At 37.0% G+C, this 19,777-nt stretch overlaps 2 protein-coding genes across 6 annotated transcripts; one reads left to right on the top strand and one right to left on the bottom strand.

Moving 5' to 3' along the window:
* The first annotated feature begins 3,111 nt into the window (after positions 1 to 3,111).
* LOC110007297 (uncharacterized) lies at positions 3,112 to 6,402 on the top strand. Its single transcript, XM_020667422.2, has 2 exons — positions 3,112 to 3,830; positions 4,807 to 6,402. The coding sequence occupies exons 1-2, from the start codon at positions 3,734 to 3,736 to the stop codon at positions 6,237 to 6,239; spliced, it is 1,530 nt and encodes a 509-aa protein (XP_020523081.2). The 5' UTR covers positions 3,112 to 3,733; the 3' UTR covers positions 6,240 to 6,402.
* Positions 6,403 to 9,490: 3,088 nt separating this feature from the next.
* LOC105420678 (Tetratricopeptide repeat (TPR)-like superfamily protein) lies at positions 9,491 to 19,181 on the bottom strand. 5 transcript variants are annotated; one of them, XM_088870559.1, is made up of 3 exons: positions 18,657 to 19,181; positions 16,149 to 16,198; positions 9,491 to 12,851 (listed from the first exon to the last, which is right to left on the bottom strand). In XM_088870559.1, the coding sequence occupies exons 2-3, from the start codon at positions 16,168 to 16,170 to the stop codon at positions 10,780 to 10,782; spliced, it is 2,094 nt and encodes a 697-aa protein (XP_088726685.1). In that variant the 5' UTR covers positions 16,171 to 16,198; positions 18,657 to 19,181; the 3' UTR covers positions 9,491 to 10,779. The 5 variants fall into 5 exon arrangements, with proteins under 5 accessions (XP_088726685.1, XP_088726689.1, XP_088726686.1 ...); XM_088870563.1 differs by having other exon boundaries at positions 9,491 to 14,706; positions 16,149 to 16,315; positions 18,657 to 19,146; XM_088870560.1 differs by having other exon boundaries at positions 16,149 to 16,315; positions 18,657 to 19,146.
* Positions 19,182 to 19,777: the final 596 nt, after the last annotated feature.

Genomic DNA, 19,777 nt, shown 5'->3' with positions numbered 1-19,777 from the left:
TTCAGCACTCTAATAGCACCAGTGACGGATTCTATGAGGCCTGAAAAGTTTTCATGGAATCCAGCTGCTGAAAAGAGCTTCACTCTAATTAACAAAAGATGATGCAAGCACCAGTACTTGCCTTACCATATTTTTCTACGGTGTTTGAGATCGAAACTGATGCATCAAATGTTGGCATAGGGGCAGTTCTAAGTCAAGAGGGATGACAATTGTCCTTTTTTAGTGAGAAATTGAATGATGCACGTAAAAAGTATTCAGTTTATGACCTCGAGTTTTATGCAGTGGTGTAAGCCTTACACTACTGGAGGCACTACCTGATTCATAGAGAGTTTGTTTTATACTCAGATCATAAAGCATTCTTGTATTTGAGTTCCCAAAAAAAGTTGAATACGCGACATGCTAAGTGGATGGCCTTCCTTCAAGAATATACCTTCCTATTAAAGCACAAGGTTGGAACCCAAAATAAGGCAGTTGATGCTTTAAGCATAAGGGCAATGTTGCTTAGAACTTTGTCTATAGAAGTGTTGGGGTTTGAAGTGACAAAAGATCAATATAAAGTTGATCCAATTTTCAGCAAGGTCCTTGAAAGGTATGTTGTGGGCGAGGCCCTATGGGTGAGTATCTCGTGCATGATGGTTGTTTATTTAAACGTATGCAGTTATGTATACCTGATTGCTCCCTAAGGGAGAAGTTAATCATGGAGCTTCTTGGTGGGGGCTTGGGTGGACATTTTGAGAATGACAAAACTATGGCTATGGTTGGGGAAAAATATTTTTGGCCACGTATGCAAGATGTTGATCAATTTGTGACCCGATGTCGAACTTGCCAAGTATCTAAAGGTCACACACAAAATACATGTCTTTATACTCCTCTTCCTGTTTCAGTTGTGACTTCCACGTACCACACGAGGTATGGACTCTATTTTTGTTGTTATTAATCGATTTTCCAAAATGACACATTTTATTCATTGTAGAAGAACTACGGATGCTACACATATCGCTAATCTATTTTTCAAAGATATTGCAAGGCTACATGGTGTTCCTAAGTTTATTACATCTGATCAAAATACAAAATTTTTAAGTCATTTTTGGTACACTTTATGGAAGTGCATGAGAACCAAACTTCAATTTTCTAGTACCTATCATCTTCAAACAAATGAGCAGACCGAAGTAGTGAATAGGAGCCTTGGTAACCTCTTGAGGAGTATTGTTGGTGATAACATATCTCAGTGGGACCTCGCTTGCCTCAGGCTGAGTTTGCTTACAATAGTTCAATAAATCGATCTACAACAAAATCATTATTTGAGATTGTTAATGGGCGGACGCCTAATTGTGTGTTGGACCTAATGCCATTACCCATGCTAAGCAAAATAAGTGATGATGTCAATGCTTTTGCTTAGCATATTCGAGATTTGCAAGCCTAAATCAAGAAGAAAATTGAGGAGAGCAATACAAAGTATCAAAAACCCTCAAATGAGCATAGAAGAGAGAAGATTTTCAAGGAGGGTGACTTAGTAATGGTGTATTTGTGAAAGGAAAGGTTTCCGTTGGGAACCTATAATAAACTCAAGTACAAGAAAGTGAGTCCTTGCCACGTCTTGAAGCAATATGGGAACAATGCATATAAGGTAGAATTACCAAAGGCATTGGATATGTCCCCGATATTTAATGTTGCTGACTTAATTTGAGTTTCACGGAGACCCTCTAGAAGTCGCAGAAGATGTAGTTGATATGATGAAGAAATTACCAAGGAAGAAAGGTGATGAAATTGAGTAAGTTTTGAAGACTGAAAGCTTTCAAACGCAAAAGGGTTCTCCAATTTCTAGTCAAATGGAAAGGCAGGCCATACTCTGATAGCACGTGGATTTCTGAGCCAGAATTCAAAAGAGTGGATCCAGACTTATATCGCATATATATTGAAGCCAACTCGCCGGAGTCGAGTTCCTTTCAACGGGCGGAACGATCGTGACTGGGCCAAAGAAGGGTCGCAGAATCCAAGAGGGAAAGAAATGGCCATAACTTAATAAGGAAAAATTATTAGGGTTATTTATTATGAATATTTTAATTATTTTTTTGTTGAGGGAGTGCGAACAGATAATTAGCAGGACCATTTGCGACTTTAGAGTTTATATTGTGTTTATCTTGTATCGATTGGGTTAGTTTGATGGATATATTTAGTATTGTGTTTATCTTGCATCAATTGGGTTAGTTTGAAGAATATAATTAGGATAAGGGTAAATTTAGAAGAGAGTTTATAAGTGTTGATAATTAGCTGGGTGACTCTAGAGTTCATATTGTGTTTATCTTATATCGATTGAGTTAGTTTGAGAGATATAATTAGGATAAGAATAAATTTAGAAGAGAGTTTATACCAACTTAGAGGTCTATATTATGTTTAATCGATTGGTCTATATTGGGTTTATCATTGATTGGTTTAGTTTGGGGATATAATTAAGATAAAGGTAAATTTAAAAGAGAGTTTATCCCAAGTAGAAGAGAGTTTATACTAACTTGGGAGGTCTATATTGTGTTTATCTTACATTGAGAGGTCTATATTGTGTTTATCTTGGTCTATATTGGGTTTATCTTATATTGATTGGGTTAGTTTGAGGGATTTTTTTGGGTAAAACATGATATAGCTATGTAGATTGGGTTAGTTTGCGGGCTACGTAGACACCCCTGAATATGAGAGAGAGAAAATAGGGATAAGTGTAGAGAGAAACTTTTTATTAGTTATTTTATTTTAGTCTATCTAAAGAGACATCTCATTTTCCTTGTAAATCAGTCTACGAATTGAATAAAAATTGGTCTATTGAAAGATATTGTTTTGGGGGTAGATTCTCTCTCACACTTTTGAGACAGTATTTTTCTCTTAACCTTCCTTCTTATAGTTAATTTTTAGGGTTGGATTCCCTCTTAACCTTCCTTCTTATTGTCAATTTTTGGACTTGGATTCCCTTTCAGACCTTTAAGAGATAGTATTTTTCTCTTAACCTCCTTTCTTATTGTCAATTTTTTGGTTCTATTTCTTGCATAAGAGGGATTTGGGAGGAGAGAGAGTGAGACACATGGAGAAAAAGAGTTAGGGAAAATAAAGAGAGAGAGAGATTGGCAGAGAGAGAGAGAGAGATTCGGAGAGAGAGAGAAGCATGTGAAGATACATAAAGAATAGAGAGCTATTTTTTTTAGAGAGGTCTTTTTTTTTTTAATTTGTTTGGCATTTTTATAGGGAAGAAGAAACAATATGCTCCTTGAAGTGCTTATCCGGAACCAAGGCAAGATCTTTATCCAGCTGAAATTTAGGATTAAATTTGGTAGTTAATAAGTTTAAAATTTGAACTTCAAAAAAATATTGAATGAGGTCAAAATTAAAAGATTTGAAGGACACATAAGCGCAAAAAAGGTTTCATGGATAAGCACAAAAAGAAAATCTTAAAAAATAAAAAAAGGATCGAGATAAATTTATTCAAATTTCAAATGTAGTTTATCAACAAAAATTGCATGCAGAGAGAGGTTAAGATAGAAAGAGACCTCATTAATGGAGAGAGATCCAAATTTGTGATTGTTTGGAGAAGTTTACTTTTTCTAGTGCGTCGGATAAATTCCTTCCAAGTTTGGAAAGTGCCTGAGAAATGGTAAAATGATGAATAAAACTCTGTAATTGTTACAGAGAACATTTGCATCATTTTAGAGAGAATCACCAAGACTACAAGGAAAAGTGAAAACCAGAGGAAATGGCTTTTACACACGAGAAGCAACTTTATTATTCAAATCGATGGAACCTACCCGATGGCCCGAAACGATCCAATTGGCTTCGTTCCACTCTCTCGGGTCATCTCTCTCTTCCTCTCTCTTCATTGCTCCCATTGGGCTACTGGTTCTAGTCTCTTGATTTTTTCTTCAGTGCATTTCTTTTATTGCTTTGCATCTGTATTATTTTCCATTCTCCGATTAACTATGCTGACAGATGTCCCCCTTTCTACTGGAAGAGAAGAAGTTTTCATTTTCGAAGATGACATAGTTTTTAGAAGTGATTTAAAACTCACCAGAGTTCTCTTTTTTTTTTTCTTAATTTTTAGGGTTCTAGCCAAGCCAAGTTTTTTTACTCGGGTCTGGGATCCTAGCGAGTCCGGATATTAGTACAAGTATTCATACTGATATAGGTACACAATATTGATATTAATATGTGATGGTGAAAGAAATTAAAAATCGTCTTGTTGAAATTTGTTCAAATGCATACTGGAAATCATTAGGGAAAAGATGATGCCAGTTCCAATGAACTGGTATGTTTGTATTGGGACATTATTGGATGGAATATATGATTGTTTAGTTGGAGACACCGAAAGTGCTATGGTTTGACTGACAAATAACCATGCATTGGCACTCATTTCTATCAATGTCAGCTTTCGACTTTAGTATCAATTTCAGTTTTCAACTAGGATGAGTTCTACCGAATTCATGGATTTGAGGTGGAAATGGATTTATACTAATTCAGGATGTATTTCGGGTCCTAAATTTTTCAAAAATCAGGGATGACTTAAAGTAATTCATTCTTTTTAGTTTGATGGTTGAATAAATCGTCAGCTCTGAAGTTAGTTGGGATATCGGAAATTCCAACTCATTTTGTAGTTGGGATATCGGAAATTCCAACTCATTTTGGTAGAAACTCAGTCATTCCTTTTTGGCATAGACTTGATGAAGGCAGCTGGAGTCTCGATGATGGCAGCGTTTGGTTAACTCTCTCTCTGTGTCTCCCCATTTGTGCCTGTGTGTGTGTGTTACACTGATGACATCATGATCTTTGCAGAAGTGGACTCACAAACGAAGGAAATGCTGAAGCTAATAGGCGAAGATGGTGATTCTTTCGCACAAAGAGCCGAGATTTACTTCGAGAGGAGGCCCCAACTTATTGAGATGGTTGAAGAATTACAGAAGTCTTATTGTGTTCTTGCCGAACGCTATGATCGCCTGAGATCAGAGTCTGCAAAATTTCATCACGACCAAATGCTTAAAAACTCGATTAAAATTGATGATTCTGATGGTTTGAATACAGCCAAGTCTACGAAGAACTCTAATGCATCTAGTTCAGCTGAATCCATGCTAGAAGATCCTGAGTTCAAAGAGAACGAATTGAGTGTTAGGTGCACGAAAGTGGAGAGAAATTTAAATGGCAATGTTTCAAAAGCATGTGATTACAAGATAAAGGACATTAGTCGCGTGCATTCTTCGAAGAGTGAGAATGGTGCGTATTTGTACAATTCGAAGAAAGAGGTTGATGATCTAGTGCATGAAGAGATCAAAATATGCACCCACTCCCCAAAAGTAGAGAGAGGCTCAAATACTGATGATTCAAAAGGGTATGAACCAAAGACAGAGAGAAACCGCTCCACATACGGTTTAAACGGAGAGAATGGTGACTCTGATAATGATCCAAAGGGGGAGACTGGTGACTCTGCATGTGATGTGAAGAGAGACGCAGTGAAACTTACAAATAATTTGGAATGTGAGAACAGAGCACAAGAGAATGAAGAGATTGAAAAAAGGATGCAGTACTGGAAAGAAGAGAGGGAATCAGATCTTGATGCTTTGTCATTGAATGAATGCGATGTCAAGAGAAACAGCAACAGCTCTGAGTATGGTTCAAAGAGATATAATGGTGATTATGCATACCTGAAAGAGAGAGAATCATATCCTGAATTGAAAGTAGGTGACTCCAAGGGAGAGGGCCACGATTCTACATATGCTACATATGCTTCAAAGAGAGAGAATGGTGATTTTACATGTGATGTGAAGAGAGAGGGAGGGGATTACAATTTGGAGAGACAGAGCCAAACACCTCAACTAAAGTTTGAGCATTGTGCACATGATTTGAAGAGAGAGGTTGCAAATAATTTGAAGAGAGAGAGTGCATACTCTACTCATGACATGTATAATGCTGAATGTTCGGCGGCTAGATTCGAACCAGTGGACCTCAGTTTGAAAAATGATACTTGGGTTGAAATGAGAAATCAGCTTTCATGGATGATGAAGGAGAATATGAGGCAACAAAGAGAATTGATAAAGAAAAATGCTGAGAAGAGGGAGACGATAAAGCAGCTACAACTTGATCTGATTAAGCTCAATGAAGAGAACAATGCACTGCAACATAATTTGATGATCTCTCAGCCAGTGCCCAGTGAGAATCGGGTTCATTTGTGGAGATGGAGGAGCTTATCTGTCAACAAGTTATTTGGGAGATAAGCTTACCTACTTAGGCAGCTGCTATTGGAGGCTTTTGATTAGGGGTATCATAATGAACTCACATTTATAGGTTACTTCATTTCGTTTTGAGAAAGTATATGACATGACTTTTCATTTTGGGATAATAAAAGTTCAGAAACACGTTTAGCCATTAGATACAAAACTTTTAACTGGGCTCATTTTCTTATGATAAAAGTTCCGAAACACATTTAGCCATTAGATATGAAACCGGGCAACTCGAAGGTGTGTGCCGAGGACTAGGCTCAAACTTCACCAGAATTTTCCGCAAACACCTAGCCTCCTTATTTCACATCTAAGGAACTAAGATGATTTGACTTTCTTGTTCCAAATGTAAATGGTGTAAAATTCCCTTTATTAATATAGATTTGTGTCTCCCATTATTTGTCAGGCCATAAAAAAAGCTCTCTCACACACACATCACTTGCTATAAAGTACTTCAGAATAAACCTCTCTCTCTCTCTCTCTCTGTTATATCACTTTACTTACCTATGAACCTAACTATACATATGAACCTTACTATAAACTGGGTTTTCCTTTCTTGAGGCCCTTCTTACTATGCTAGAAAAGGGTTCCATAAAAGCTATAGGCGATTTAAACAAGGGCTAATGGACGTAATAGAGGGCTACATGAAGGTAATAGAACTAATTTAGACTGTCACTAGGTTCTAATGTTTGATGGGAAACCTCCCCCTTTCCCTTCAACTTCTAAATATATAAATATAAAAGAAGCATGTTGCGAACACCATGGAGACCAACATTAAAAACCATTTTTTAGTTAGAATGTGTTGAGAGCAAGAGCAATTATGAGTTTTTAACTATCCGTACGAGGCATTGTATAATGTATAGGCCATTTGAGTGACTTTTCTTTGCTTCAAGCTTCAAGGATAGTAAACTAGCAAGGCCTAAATCCATTTAGCAACACTAAGCCCTCTTATTTTAGGAAAAACAAAAAAATGGTTTCTTGTTTGTATTTCAAATTAGAGTAATGATCTTACGAGACCCTCCCACGTCTCACGTTTATGTGTGTCGGATCTTCAAAGATCACCATTAAAGATCACCGTTAAATTTGGTATATATCTCTAAAAAAGTTAAATCCCATACCCATGTAATAACTATTTTAGAGATGTGTCAAATTTTATGATGATTTTTTGAAGTCCTACGCATAAATGAAAGTTTCATAGGATCATTACTCTTCAAAAGAGTAATATAATTTAACAATATAATTTTTAAAAAATATTTTAATATATCAAAATAAAATAATAGTATTATAAAACCGTACCACACCCAATGTTGAGAGACCCCGATTAATATGGGAAATACTAACGGCTAAGATTTTACTTTTGCCATTTCTCTCTCAACTCTCAAGAATCCCTGTAATACCCTGACACATGCTCTGTACCTTGTACAGTTGTACCCCTCTCTCTCAGGCCACCTTTTTTTAACCCAAATCCACCCATGCCGTACTCTTAACACTCTCTCTTGCTTCAAACTCCATTATCGACCTCACCTCTCTTCCATTCTCAAGTTATTCGGTCTCCACTATCTCTCTCTCTAGCTATTAATCTCTCACCTCCACCACTCTCTCTCCAGCTATTAGTATCACTCTCCCCTATAAACACTCTCTCTCTCAAATCATATTCATCGATATTGATCCATTTGAATCAAGTTTGATTTTTTAACTGTCAAAATTGGTCACCTGCTACTGATCAGGAGAGTGAAATCTTTGAACGTAATTATTTTTTCATATTTCTCCTTCATTATATATATCAATAAGTTATAGGTGGAGATCATAGCGCTACAGGATGATATGACCTCTCTTAATCATGTCCAGGCATTGAGAATCTTTCAAAAGTTGATGTTGCATTTAAGTTAGTTATTTTGCCACAAAGGTTTCTTATAAATGTCTCAATTATTTATTTATTTTTGGGAGTTTTGTTTTAGCACTTAAAGTGCTGAGGAACATAGTTGCCAAATAAATATATTTTCAGCACGAGTTTCTCTTGATGCCTTAAAATGTGAGTCTTGGGTCTCATGTATCGACAGACAAAATTATACTAAACAATTTGATCCACATTCAAGGTTCATGATGTATAAGCTTTAGTATAACATTTTCTCTGCTTTCCTTTTATTTTTATTTTTCATTGTATGTATACATTTAATTTTGAGACATGGTTGCCCTATTGAAGTGTACAGGTAAAAGGTAGTTATCATTCTTAAATTTAAAAAACACTAATAGGTTGCTTCTAATAAGGGTAGAATGAAATGGAGGAATGTAGTTGCTTCCAAAACATTAAATTCTCATCTCTCGTAAGGTCTCTCAACGGATTGAAATACAATTTACTAGGGCCAAATCTCCGTCTCCACTCTCCTCTCTCTCTCTCTCTCTCTCCAATGGTGGCAAGCTGTTCCTGCATCCAACATCAAACTAGCATTTTCTGTTTTTAAGCCCTCGCGACATATTTTAAGATTTTACACCCCAAAGAGGCATTTATAATGACAAACACTCTATGTCCCTAATGGATATAGAGCAAACATAATTAGTTGAAAGGAACAAATTAGTCACTATCACATCTGCCAAATACGAAATATGCGAAGAAAGCAGATAAGAAAAATCAATCAAATGAACCGCATTTGTGCAACAAACAACTTATACAAAAAGATTATTCCCTACCCATTTTTTAAAGTAGATTAAGAGTTAGCTTTTTTAAAATGTTAATAGAGTGGTGTTGGTGGTGAGAATGAAAACCACGACGCGGTGACTAAGGTGTGAAGTGCTACCACCTCGACCTAAATCCCTTCCCTTGGGCAAATTGCACTTGGGTTTCTAATATGCACACATACTTAACAAGCATAAAAACCACAGCTACAAACAGTACTAAACCACATTCAACTGTCATGATAACAAAAGTGAGTCATCCCCAACTTCTTTCGAGTCACTTTAAATTAAAAGTTGGTTAAATAAATAAGACAATGGAAATTACTGCCAAAGCTAATAAGTAGCTAAATGGTAAATGAGAACATGCTCGTCAAAGTTCACTTCTATTCATATTTATTGATTATCTAAAATCTTGAACAATATTTTTTTGTTTGATGGTGGTGAAGTTCTTGTGTTCCAATCTTGTAAGCTCCTAAGATAATCATCACAGAAGCCGTACCATCCGCGACATTACTCAGCATTACCGGTTGATGAACTAGTAATTTTTTCACCTACAAGAACATGGGAAGTTATTGTTTATAAGCAAATCGTTAATACTTTCTTATCCAATGGAACAACAAATACACTTAAAATAAGCACAGCGACATTGAGTTTTGAAGCACACACAAGATTGTACCTGCCACGACTTTCACTTTACATCAACTTGTGAAGTGCACTATTAATAGGAGAAACCCAATCAAGCACCAGGTATACGTATGAGCCTCACAAGTGCTCAACATTAACGACAATGTAGACACCATGATAAATACATGCGCAAAAATGGAGAGTCAAGACATCTTAGCAACCTTGTCACACAACAGCAACAATCATATACATAGCTAAGAAAATAAAAAGGCAACGAGGGTAAGCCCTGTGTTTTCCACGACTTTGCTACCAAGAAATTATTTTTGTAGGCCCAATAAGAAAAACTAGAATTTTGAGTATTGGATTCCACATACATGAATTTGATTTCAATGGTAACTCTCCTCTTTTGTCTGAGATGGCTCGTGCTATTTAGACATCCAGCAAAGAGAGAAGCTAATGGAGAGAGAGACACCAATGGTGAGAGAGAGAGTGTGTGGTGGAGACGAGAGAAGGGGAGAGAGACAGTAATGGCTAGAGAGAAAGAAAGAGAGTAGTGGAGACTAGAGAACTTGAGAAGGGAAGAGAGGTAAGGTTGATAATGGGGTTTGAAGCAGGAAGGAGAGAGAGAGATATGGGAGAAGAAATAGACTACGGCAGGTTTGGGTTGAGAAAAGTGGTACGAGAGAGAGAGGTATAAGGTACAGAACATGTATCAGGGTATTAAAAGAACTTTTGAGAGTTGAGAGAGAGAAATGGGAAAAGTAAAATATTAGCCGTTGATAGTTCCCTTATTTAATCGTAGCCGCTGGGTGTCTGCCACCAGTAACCTGCTTTGGAACAAATTGCCAGGTAAACCCCAATCCCAATCTCGATGCTGAGGCTGCCATTTAACAATGATCCTCAGGGTTCCCATACCATTGGGGTGTGGCATGGTCCAATAAGATCATTACTCATCAAAATAATATAATTTAACCATATAGTTTTTCTAAAATGTTTTAGTATATAAAGAAGGTGTTAATTTTTAGTCCCATATTGAAGAATGGAAAAAGGAAATCCTGTCTCCTCCCCAGATTTCCGAAAAAGAATTGTCTCCTTTGTTGTAGATATGGCAGAATCTCTCTTCCAAATGGAGTAAAGATGACAAATTTGAAGCCTCTTATCCCATGAAGTAGGAGTGGTAAGAGAAGGTAAGAATGTGTACTGGTGCAACCAATTCAAGCCGTTGCACCGCACCTTCTAGTCACCAATAGTCCCCACATGAGCAAGTTCCATCCCTGCAAAAATGGTGGAACCGATTCGAATCTCTCACCACAATCTCTCTCCCCTCCAGCTTTGCAATCATCTTGATCACATTATGGCAATCGACACAAACCCTGAGGTTCTTGATCACCCTGATTAAAACTCTAGGCCCCATATTCAACACCCCAAAAGCCACAGCGAGCTTCTCACTATGAACCCACAAACTTGTTTCCTTTTCTTCTTCATCTACATCATGAAGAGCCTCCTTTGTATCAGCCACATAACCAGCTTCTTGTAATTTCCCCATTAATCTCTCCAAAAACCCATAGATCTCTTCACTTTGTGGGTGCTCTCTATCACCCACCAAAAAGAAATGCACTCTTCCATGGTGTTCAACCAAGCTATAACCAGGGGCCTTAACCAACCCCCTCTTCTTCATCAAAACCCGGATCTTCTCTGCGTCTTCCCACCTTCCTGCCTCAGAATAGATGTTTGATAACAAAACATAGTAACCTGTGTTCTTCGGGTCCAATTCAAAGAGCTTCTTTGCTGAGATTTCACCAAGTTTGACATTCTTATGGATCTTGCAAGCTCCAAGCAATGCACCCCAAACCACGAAATCAGGCTTCATGGCCATGGATTTTATCAGAGCATAAGCTTGATCAAGCAAACCAGCTCTACCCAACAAATCAACCATACATCCATAGTGCTCAACACCTGGTTCTATCCCATACTGCATTTTCATGGCATTAAACCACCTCCACCCCTCCTCTATGAACCCAACATGGCTGCAAGCTGATAAAACACCAACAAAAGTAATATAATTCGGCTCCACCGCATTCTCTCTCATCTCTCTAAAGACTTGCAAAGCCTCATTGCTTCTTCCATGCATGCCATAACCAGCCACCATCGCAGTCCATGTCTTCACATTCCTATACTCCATACCCATCATGTCAAATGCTTTTCTGGCCAAATCAACACGCCCGCACTTACAGTACATATCAATAAGAGCCGTTCCAACAAATACATTGACATGAAAGTCTCTGTGCAAGGCTTGTGTATGAACACAAAGCCCGAAACGTAAGGCCCCAGCTTGAGCACAAGCCAGGAGCACAGCCGATAGGGTCACTGCGCTCGCTGGCTCGCTCAACTCGCTATGAATCCTATGGACCAAAGCCAAGGCCTCAACCGCTAAGCCAGCTTGGCCATAGCCCGAGATCATGGTGTTATATGACACTATATCTCTTAGAGACATTTCGTCAAACACTTGGCGAGCAAGCACGACAGAGGCTCCCTTTGCCTTTAAATAAGCACCCATGAGTGTGTTGGCAACCGAGGTGTTTCGTGAAAGGCCTGCGCGCTCAGCAACCCCATGCAGCATGCGCGCGACAAGCGTATCTGGCCCACAGGATGAGAGCGCCGTCACCAAGGCTGCCGGGTCAGGTGACACACCTGACCTTCGCATGTCACGCCATGTACCCAACGCATGCATGGGGAGGTTGTTTTGGGCGTAACAGGAAAGCATAACAGTGTAATGAACTTGGTTCTTAAAGGGTGATTCAATGAAGGCCTTCTCAGCTTCATCGGGTTTTGAACAATTTGAGTACATATTTATGAGAGAAGATGAAACAAAAGCGTCACAAATGAGACCTGAAACCAACGCATGGTGGTGGAGGACGAGGCCCATGGTCAGGTTGGCGAGGTTGGCCGCAGCCTTGATGGCGCAGGGAAGGGTGGAGCGGTCTGGTCGCACTTTTGTGCGGCGCATTGCAGTGTAGGCGTGCAGGGCCTCAAGGGAGTCGCCATTGCGCGCGAGGTCGGCGATGAGGGCATTCCACGCCGAGACGTCGGGACGGTCGATGAAGGCGTGGGCGAGGCTAGAGAGAGAAGGGGATGAAAGAGCAGAGAGAGAGGAGGGCTGGTGATCATCAGCGGAGTGGGGTGGGTGATTAGAGAGTGAGGAGGAGAGTTGGGGAGAGAGGGTAGAGAGATAGGAGGCTAGAGGGGAGCGGAAGCAGGGAAGCGGAGGAGGAGAGGGAAGCCGCATTCGATCAAGAAATACGGCATAGGACCCTGCTGGTTCGCAAAGTATTTTAGTGACCACCTATGATTTAGAAGGGAAATGTTTATATAGAGCCGAGGCTATAAACAATCAAATTTGAGCCTATCTCAAATTTTTTTGAAGAGGTTGATTTGATTCTCAAATATCCTCAAATTGATATCTCGACATCAAGATGCATAGACATGAAAAAAAGTTTTAAAATAGTCTATATTGTAATGTATTTTTGGACAGCCAATTTTCAAGTTTTCACTGTATCGATCTGCACTATTTTTTAAGCTTTAAACTTTATAAATAAAGACAAAAATATATTTTATGGCTATCACAAATATTTTCAGTATTGAAACTAAATTTCTCGACACTATTTAAGGATAGCCTAGGCTCTATACAAACCGCACCCGATTTAAAATCCAAATCAAAAGACAATTACAAGTGAACAAGATTTCTCAAATTTGCATCCAAAAATTAAAGAAATAACATTAAATAAAAAGGAAAAATATCACAATCCAAATTAAAAGACAATTACAAGTAAACAAGATTTCTCAAATTTGCATCCAAAAATTAAAGAAATAACACAAAAAATAACATTAAAAAAAAAGAAAAATATTTTTGTACCCCCTATTTTTGACGAGAAAGCTTGTTATGCTCCCCTACAATATAGAAGTCCTATCCTCCCCCTACCATCCAGCCGTCCATTTTTATCAAGAGAGCCACTCACCGTTTGATCTTAAATCTGATGTCTCAAAGCATTTTTTTTTTAGTTTTTTTAATGCAAATTTTCTGAATATGAAATTTGGTATGTGTCATCCTCTCATTGGAGCGCACCTATAAAAATATTAACAATAATTTTTCCATAAAATATAATAACCAAAACACCCCTTGAAACTTTCTGGGGTATTTTGATCATTTAATTTTATTATAAATATATATTTTTATATTTTTTCGTTAGTGTGAGTTTAATAGAGAAATGGACGTCTAAAATTTGGTATAAAAATAGTTTATAAAAAAAATTTAAAAATAAAAAAATATCGAGACATAACGTTGTAATTGGGGCAATCTTAACCTCTATTAAAAAATAGACGGTTAGATAAAAAGTGGATATAACTTCTATCTAATAGGGAGAACATAGAAAGCTTTTTTATTTTTGGCACCTAAGCTTTTTTATTTTTGGCACCTATTTCTCGGTAGACCAAATGATTTAAATTATTTCTAAGACCATAAAGTATTTGTCTTTTCTATCTTCCAACTCTTAAATCCTCCGACCTCTAAACCCATTCAACGATATATTATTGACGCAAACAATATGTGAAACGACCAGTATGCCTCCGTAAACTCCGTCTTTTCTCTCCAAGAACTCCGTCTCTCTCTCCCCTCTCTCTCTCTTATTCTCTCGCCCCCCTCTCTCTCTCTCTAAACTCCTTATCTCTCTCTCAAATACACAAAGTAAGGTTTGGGTTTTCCTTGCAAGACGCGCATCCATCTCTTTTCCAGTACAAGTTTTGTAATATCCCTTCTACTCGAGCGCCAAAGTAAAGCTGGTGTCGAGTTGCAACAAAAGTGGCAGGAGATATTAGCAGCATATTTTCGACCTGCAAATGCTACCATGTAACCACCATGTCTCCGGTGTGGTATTAATGGTGAGGAGAGAGATTTGGTCCACCTTAGGTGGAACATCGCAAGTTGGGTATTGTTTATAGAGAAAGCTTCAATCACAAGGTGAGAGTTGTGTGGTACTGTTGACAAAGACAGAAGACCTCAGAACGCGATACCAAATGTGAACCCATCTGATTTCTGGATGGGATTGTCTTGCAAAGCTGGAACACATTGTTGTTGTCATCTGCCATGGCCACAACTGTCTGTTATTGTCATCTGCCATGGCCACAACTGTCGTTACTGCAAGCACCATGATTGCACATTCTACCCTAAAGAAAAACCTTAGTTTTTCCATTACCAAGATTTCGGAAAATAAAAGCTCTCTAGACCACGGCAAATTGAAATTGAAGAGAGTTGATTCTAGGGCTCGTAAGTCAAATGGAGTTCATCTTGAATCTCTGAGTAGGAAATTGAGGCCCTTGCTAGAATTTGTGGCCTCCTCTATGTTGAAATTGGGGAGAATTTTCGATGTTTCGAGAGAGAGTGGGCGTCCTGAGAGAGAGAGAGAGAGGGATAGCTAGGAGTTTTGAGAGAGAGAGATGTAGTCATTTTATAGGAGTTTTGAGAGAGATAGAATGTTATTTTATAAATTGTTTAAGTGTACGGTTAAAGGGGTATAGGGTAGAAAGATAGAAACTTTATAAATCAATAAATAATTTAAATTTTTGGGTCCCTTAATGAATGATGAATTGAAGCAAAAAAGTATGGGGTTTGAAAATATTTTCTCTTGAAAAAAATTGAAAACATAATTTTCCATATATTGAATGAAAAAAATATCTTGTTTTTTTTTGTTCAATTACCAAATATTCAGATGATCTTCGACAAACAAAAAACAACTTTTCTTGCTCATTTTGTAAGATTACACAAGCCTTGAATGAATAAATTTATTAAACTGAAATTAAATAACCTGGTATAAATCATGTCTAGAGTCTGAAAATAACTCGGAAGGCAGAGACACGTCAAAGCATTTTCTAAAATTTTCATTGTCTTTGTCTTCTTTTTTTTTTCTTTTTGCCAAGTCCTATTTCTTCTCCATAATAACTTATTCTTTTTAAATTAAGATTCAGGTAAAATATAAGAAGATTCTTAAGGAGAGAATAACATAAATTTTTTATGGCAACTTAGATTTTCAGGTGTTTTTTCTTTCGTTGCTCACTCTATTTCTTCTCTAATTTTCTATTATTCCTTCGATTACAACAATCATGTCAGCACCACCCCCCACCCTCCCTACCCAACCTAGTTGTCCTTGCCCCGCTTTACACTATGTTCAAGCTTTCTTATTAGATGATGGTTTTCCAGTTATTCACAATCCTTTGTTCGCAAATAGTTCCCCTGTTTGTTTTTTACAGCTAAAAAGTATTAACCAATGAAACCCCAAAGCAACCTAAGAAAACTAAGGGTGAAATAATTTTATGGTTCTAATTTATCAGATTATTTACTTCTACATTCTGTTTTAATGCATAATGACATCCATCATGGTAAAGCCAATCCATTTATATCATGAACTCCTGAAAGAAGCATCTAATAAAATTAAATGAAGTTGGGTTTATTTCATACAGGCATGATGGACTCAACTCAAGTTATGATCCTAGTTATCGGACAACATACAAAGGTCTCAAACTACAAATCAACTATTGTCTCAAGCCTCAGAGATTCACCTGAGTAAAGGGGCCTCCACATTGACTAAGCTATCAGAGAAGCCAATAGCCTGCAACAGTACAATTGAACTCAGTTCAGGAGGAGATATACACCAAGCTTTCAGGACTGTACCAACAGAGCACAGGTTTAGCCGGACCAGTCAAACTGGGCTCATTCACCGGTAAAACTGTGGTCAAATTTTAAAATTAATTAAAAATCAAAAAACACAAATACAATGGAATAAAAGCATAATAAGAAGGTCAAATACCTAAAAGAAGACCCCTTCATAAACCCATTGTGCACTGAAAATCCTATTTGCTAAATTTTGGGGTACAGAGAGAGGTAATGTAGATTCATAAAAAGTCCTCTCTAAAGTCAAGGTTTTAGACCCTCAAATCCCTTGGAGAAGGTGTTTTGGACCACAAAGCCGCTAAACGTATACAAAAGGACAAAAGAATCCAACCAAAATCACGCCAAATAGCCAGAAAACATTAAAAAAATCAGTTCCGCATGGAAACCCTGCAGCATTGGAATCGGCTGGTCCAGTCTACATTGGTTGACCTGCCAGCCCAAACTATCGAGCTAGATATTCCACAGATCCATTCAGTTTGGTGCATAGACCAGAACCCCCGATTCCACCATAATGGCCACCGGTAATCCGATACGATCCTGATAACACTGATATATACTAATAGTTAGCCCAATTTCCAATGCTTTAAGAGGAAATGGGAAATAAATGATAAACGAACCCATCTACAATAACTACCAATTCATTAATGAAAAATAAATACATAGATAACAATAATTGATAAAAAATTAAATTAATAGAAACTAATCAAATAAGATAATTGCTTAGCCTTTTTGCTGTAGTCAAATAACGCTCCGCTTTCCCCTCTAAGAGGCCTAACAACAGTCAAATCACTTAAAACTTCTTCCCAAGAAGCCTGAAGATGACAATGTAAAAAAATTAAAGAAAATTGGTAAAAATGGATTGCAAAAAGGGAAAACCAGTATGTTCCTATCCATATAAGAGAAACTCTTAAAACTCATAAATTTCAAAACTCATAGCCATAGCAATATGAAACCTCGATTTTTATTGAAACCCCACGAAGAACAACTTATTCGTCCACAAAACCATAATCTTGCATTTTCATTGGCAAAAATTCACAAAAGCGAATTTTGAAAAGAAAGAGACCATATTAAACACTTAAATTTTTCAATGGAGATCCCCCATTGATCAAAAAATCCATATCAATGCTACAGCATCAAAATTCATTCCCATCAGCAACACGAAACTCTAGTAAAAAATGCTCCAAAAAATGGGCTATATCTATTAACGGTCGTTCTTTCTCTTCCGGTTTGCTAGGTGCCACCAAGTCCATGCTATCTCAGAAGGAAAATGGTGAATAACAAGGAGCAGATTAAGGGAGAACTAAAAAAAAAACCCATTAAGAAATACTGGAAAAACAACGGAGAGTGAAGGAAACAGACTTTCTAAATTACAAGGAATCAAAAGGAACATGGAGAAAATGAAGAAGACTGTTTGAGTGAAATTAGCAGGTTGGCTTTGGACGTAGAGGGACGGGGAGCAAAATGGTCTAGACTCACTTATGAACCCTCTTACTATTAAGCATTGTGTGTAGCCAATGGCATGCTTCAAGTGAAAATAATGCTAACATTTGTAAGAATTGGCGAGGATTTTGACTAGATTTTCAAATGAAAATGACAGATTTCAGCTGAACTCATCTCAACAAAAATTGCCCATAATTAAAATTATATCCAAGACATTATCCTTGAAAAAACAAACTGTAAAGCATCTAACGTAATTATAGAAAAACAACTCCAACATATTCATTGCTGTTCAAATGCTTTGATTGTTTTGGAAAACAAATGAACACAGTATATTCTGAATTAGAGGAATACACTCTGCATATAATGAAATAACAAAGATTATCTTCCTTCCTACAGAGTTAGAATAGCAATCTACTCCAATTTTCCATTGTTTTGCTTTCATAATGATAAAACCGACAGCAGAAACACAATACTAACTGGTCCACTTATTTGTTTTCAGAGAATTAGAAGTGTGATATTAATATTTTAATGTTTTGAAGCATATGAATGAAATAGCAACCACAAAAGGATAGAATGGAAGAGCAAAACACAGATAGATAGAAAGACATACTTGAAAGCTTTAATAATCATAAATTAAAGGGAAACTGAAAGCTCAAGTTAAACTCACCCAAAATATAAGTTAGCTATAACCTGAATTCACCCCAATAAGGTTAAAAGAAACACCTAATATTCATTACCCCCAGGCAATTACAGAATGAAATTCCGGGAAAAAGCACCCAACATGGAATGAGACATGCCCAAATTAATACACTTCTAGAAAATGTTATAGAATTAACAATTCTTCATCAGATAACTATACTCAGATTTTTTTTGTAGGGAACAAAAGAAAAAGGCAAAAAAAGAGAGAGAGGTGATTACATATAATCAAGAACGACTGAAAAGTGTACGGTTTATACCTCTTCTGAACTGTGGTTGAGCCATTGAGGGCAGAGTTTTGTCAATGGTTAAGGTGAGAAGGCCCATTATGTTGGCATCAAAGATGAAGAATTGATAAATTTGGAAATTTTGCAGAGAGAGAAATGGTGAATAGACAGGGCTTGGACTAGATTGGAAAGAGATGGAGAGAAGAGAGGTTGATTTAGAAAACTAAAAATAGGGTTTGGAAGATATTGACAAAGAGATGGAGAGTTGAATTTTCAGTCGTAGAAAGGGGCAATGGGAGGGTGAGACTTTGGTTGTGTTAGTGAGATTAGACTAGCTCAGCGAGAGAGAATCGAACAGTGCAGACTCTGATGTAAAATGGGGGAGAAGAGAAAGGGCACGAGACCAAACTTTTTGAATCGCTCACCTGTAGGGCGGGCGAAGAGAGAGGGTGTCGTGGGTGAGGTGCCTAGTGTTTGCAAAATCGAACCGGATGGATTAATCGGAAATGGTGGCGAGGTTTAATCTGCAGGCGTTTCAACCGGACATATGGTGTTTCGGTTACAAAATTGTAAAAAAAAAAATTAAAAGATACAAAAAAATCTACTAAAATATAAAAATTGTATAAAAAAAAATATACTCAAATATGAAAAGTATATAAAGAAATATTAAAAATAAAATACAAATGAAATTGAAAATTATTTAAATAAATAGATTTTAAATAATTGATTTGTGCTTAGTGGTATGTTTAAAAATTTTCGAAAAATATGGAACAATGTAAAAGTGAGTATTAATGACCAAAGCAATTTCTAATATTTACTATAATGTATAGAATATTAAAAAATATATTACAAACCAAATTCTTTATTTTAAAATTTTATATATATTTTTTTATTTTTTAAAATACCTGCTGATCACTCAAATTGTTCGAAAAAATCGAGTGTTCTAACCGGTAACCGTGTTTGGGTGACCGAGCCTGGGTCGGGCAAGAACCGGTCAGGCAAAAAGTATTGAAAAATAAAATAAAAATTTAAAAATATATAGAAACATATTTAAAGTAAAATTAAACAAAAACACATCTAAATAAGGTATCTTTTAAACAATGTATTTCTTTATTTGTAATGCAAAACACCAAGAGGTATATTTGGTATTTGGT

This window comes from Amborella trichopoda, chromosome 6 (assembly GCF_054954075.1).
Source record: "Amborella trichopoda isolate Santa Cruz 75 chromosome 6, AtrichopodaSantaCruz75HAP2 v2.0, whole genome shotgun sequence".
Lineage (NCBI taxonomy): Eukaryota > Viridiplantae > Streptophyta > Magnoliopsida > Amborellales > Amborellaceae > Amborella > Amborella trichopoda.
This window is presented reverse-complemented; position numbering and strand designations above follow the sequence as displayed.

Bases quoted from the DNA above. Each gene is read 5' to 3' on its own strand.
- LOC105420678 (XM_088870558.1), bottom strand. From the start codon at position 18,723: ATGGGCCTTCTCACCTTAACCATTGACAAAACTCTGCCCTCAATGGCT. The intron at 12,852-18,656 runs GTATAAACCGTA...GCGAACCAGCAG, and splicing joins TCAACCACAGTTCAGAAGAG to GGTCCTATGCCGTATTTCTT.
- LOC110007297 (XM_020667422.2), top strand. From the start codon at position 3,734: ATGGCTTTTACACACGAGAAGCAACTTTATTATTCAAATCGATGGAAC. The intron at 3,831-4,806 runs GTCATCTCTCTC...TGATCTTTGCAG, and splicing joins GCTTCGTTCCACTCTCTCGG to AAGTGGACTCACAAACGAAG.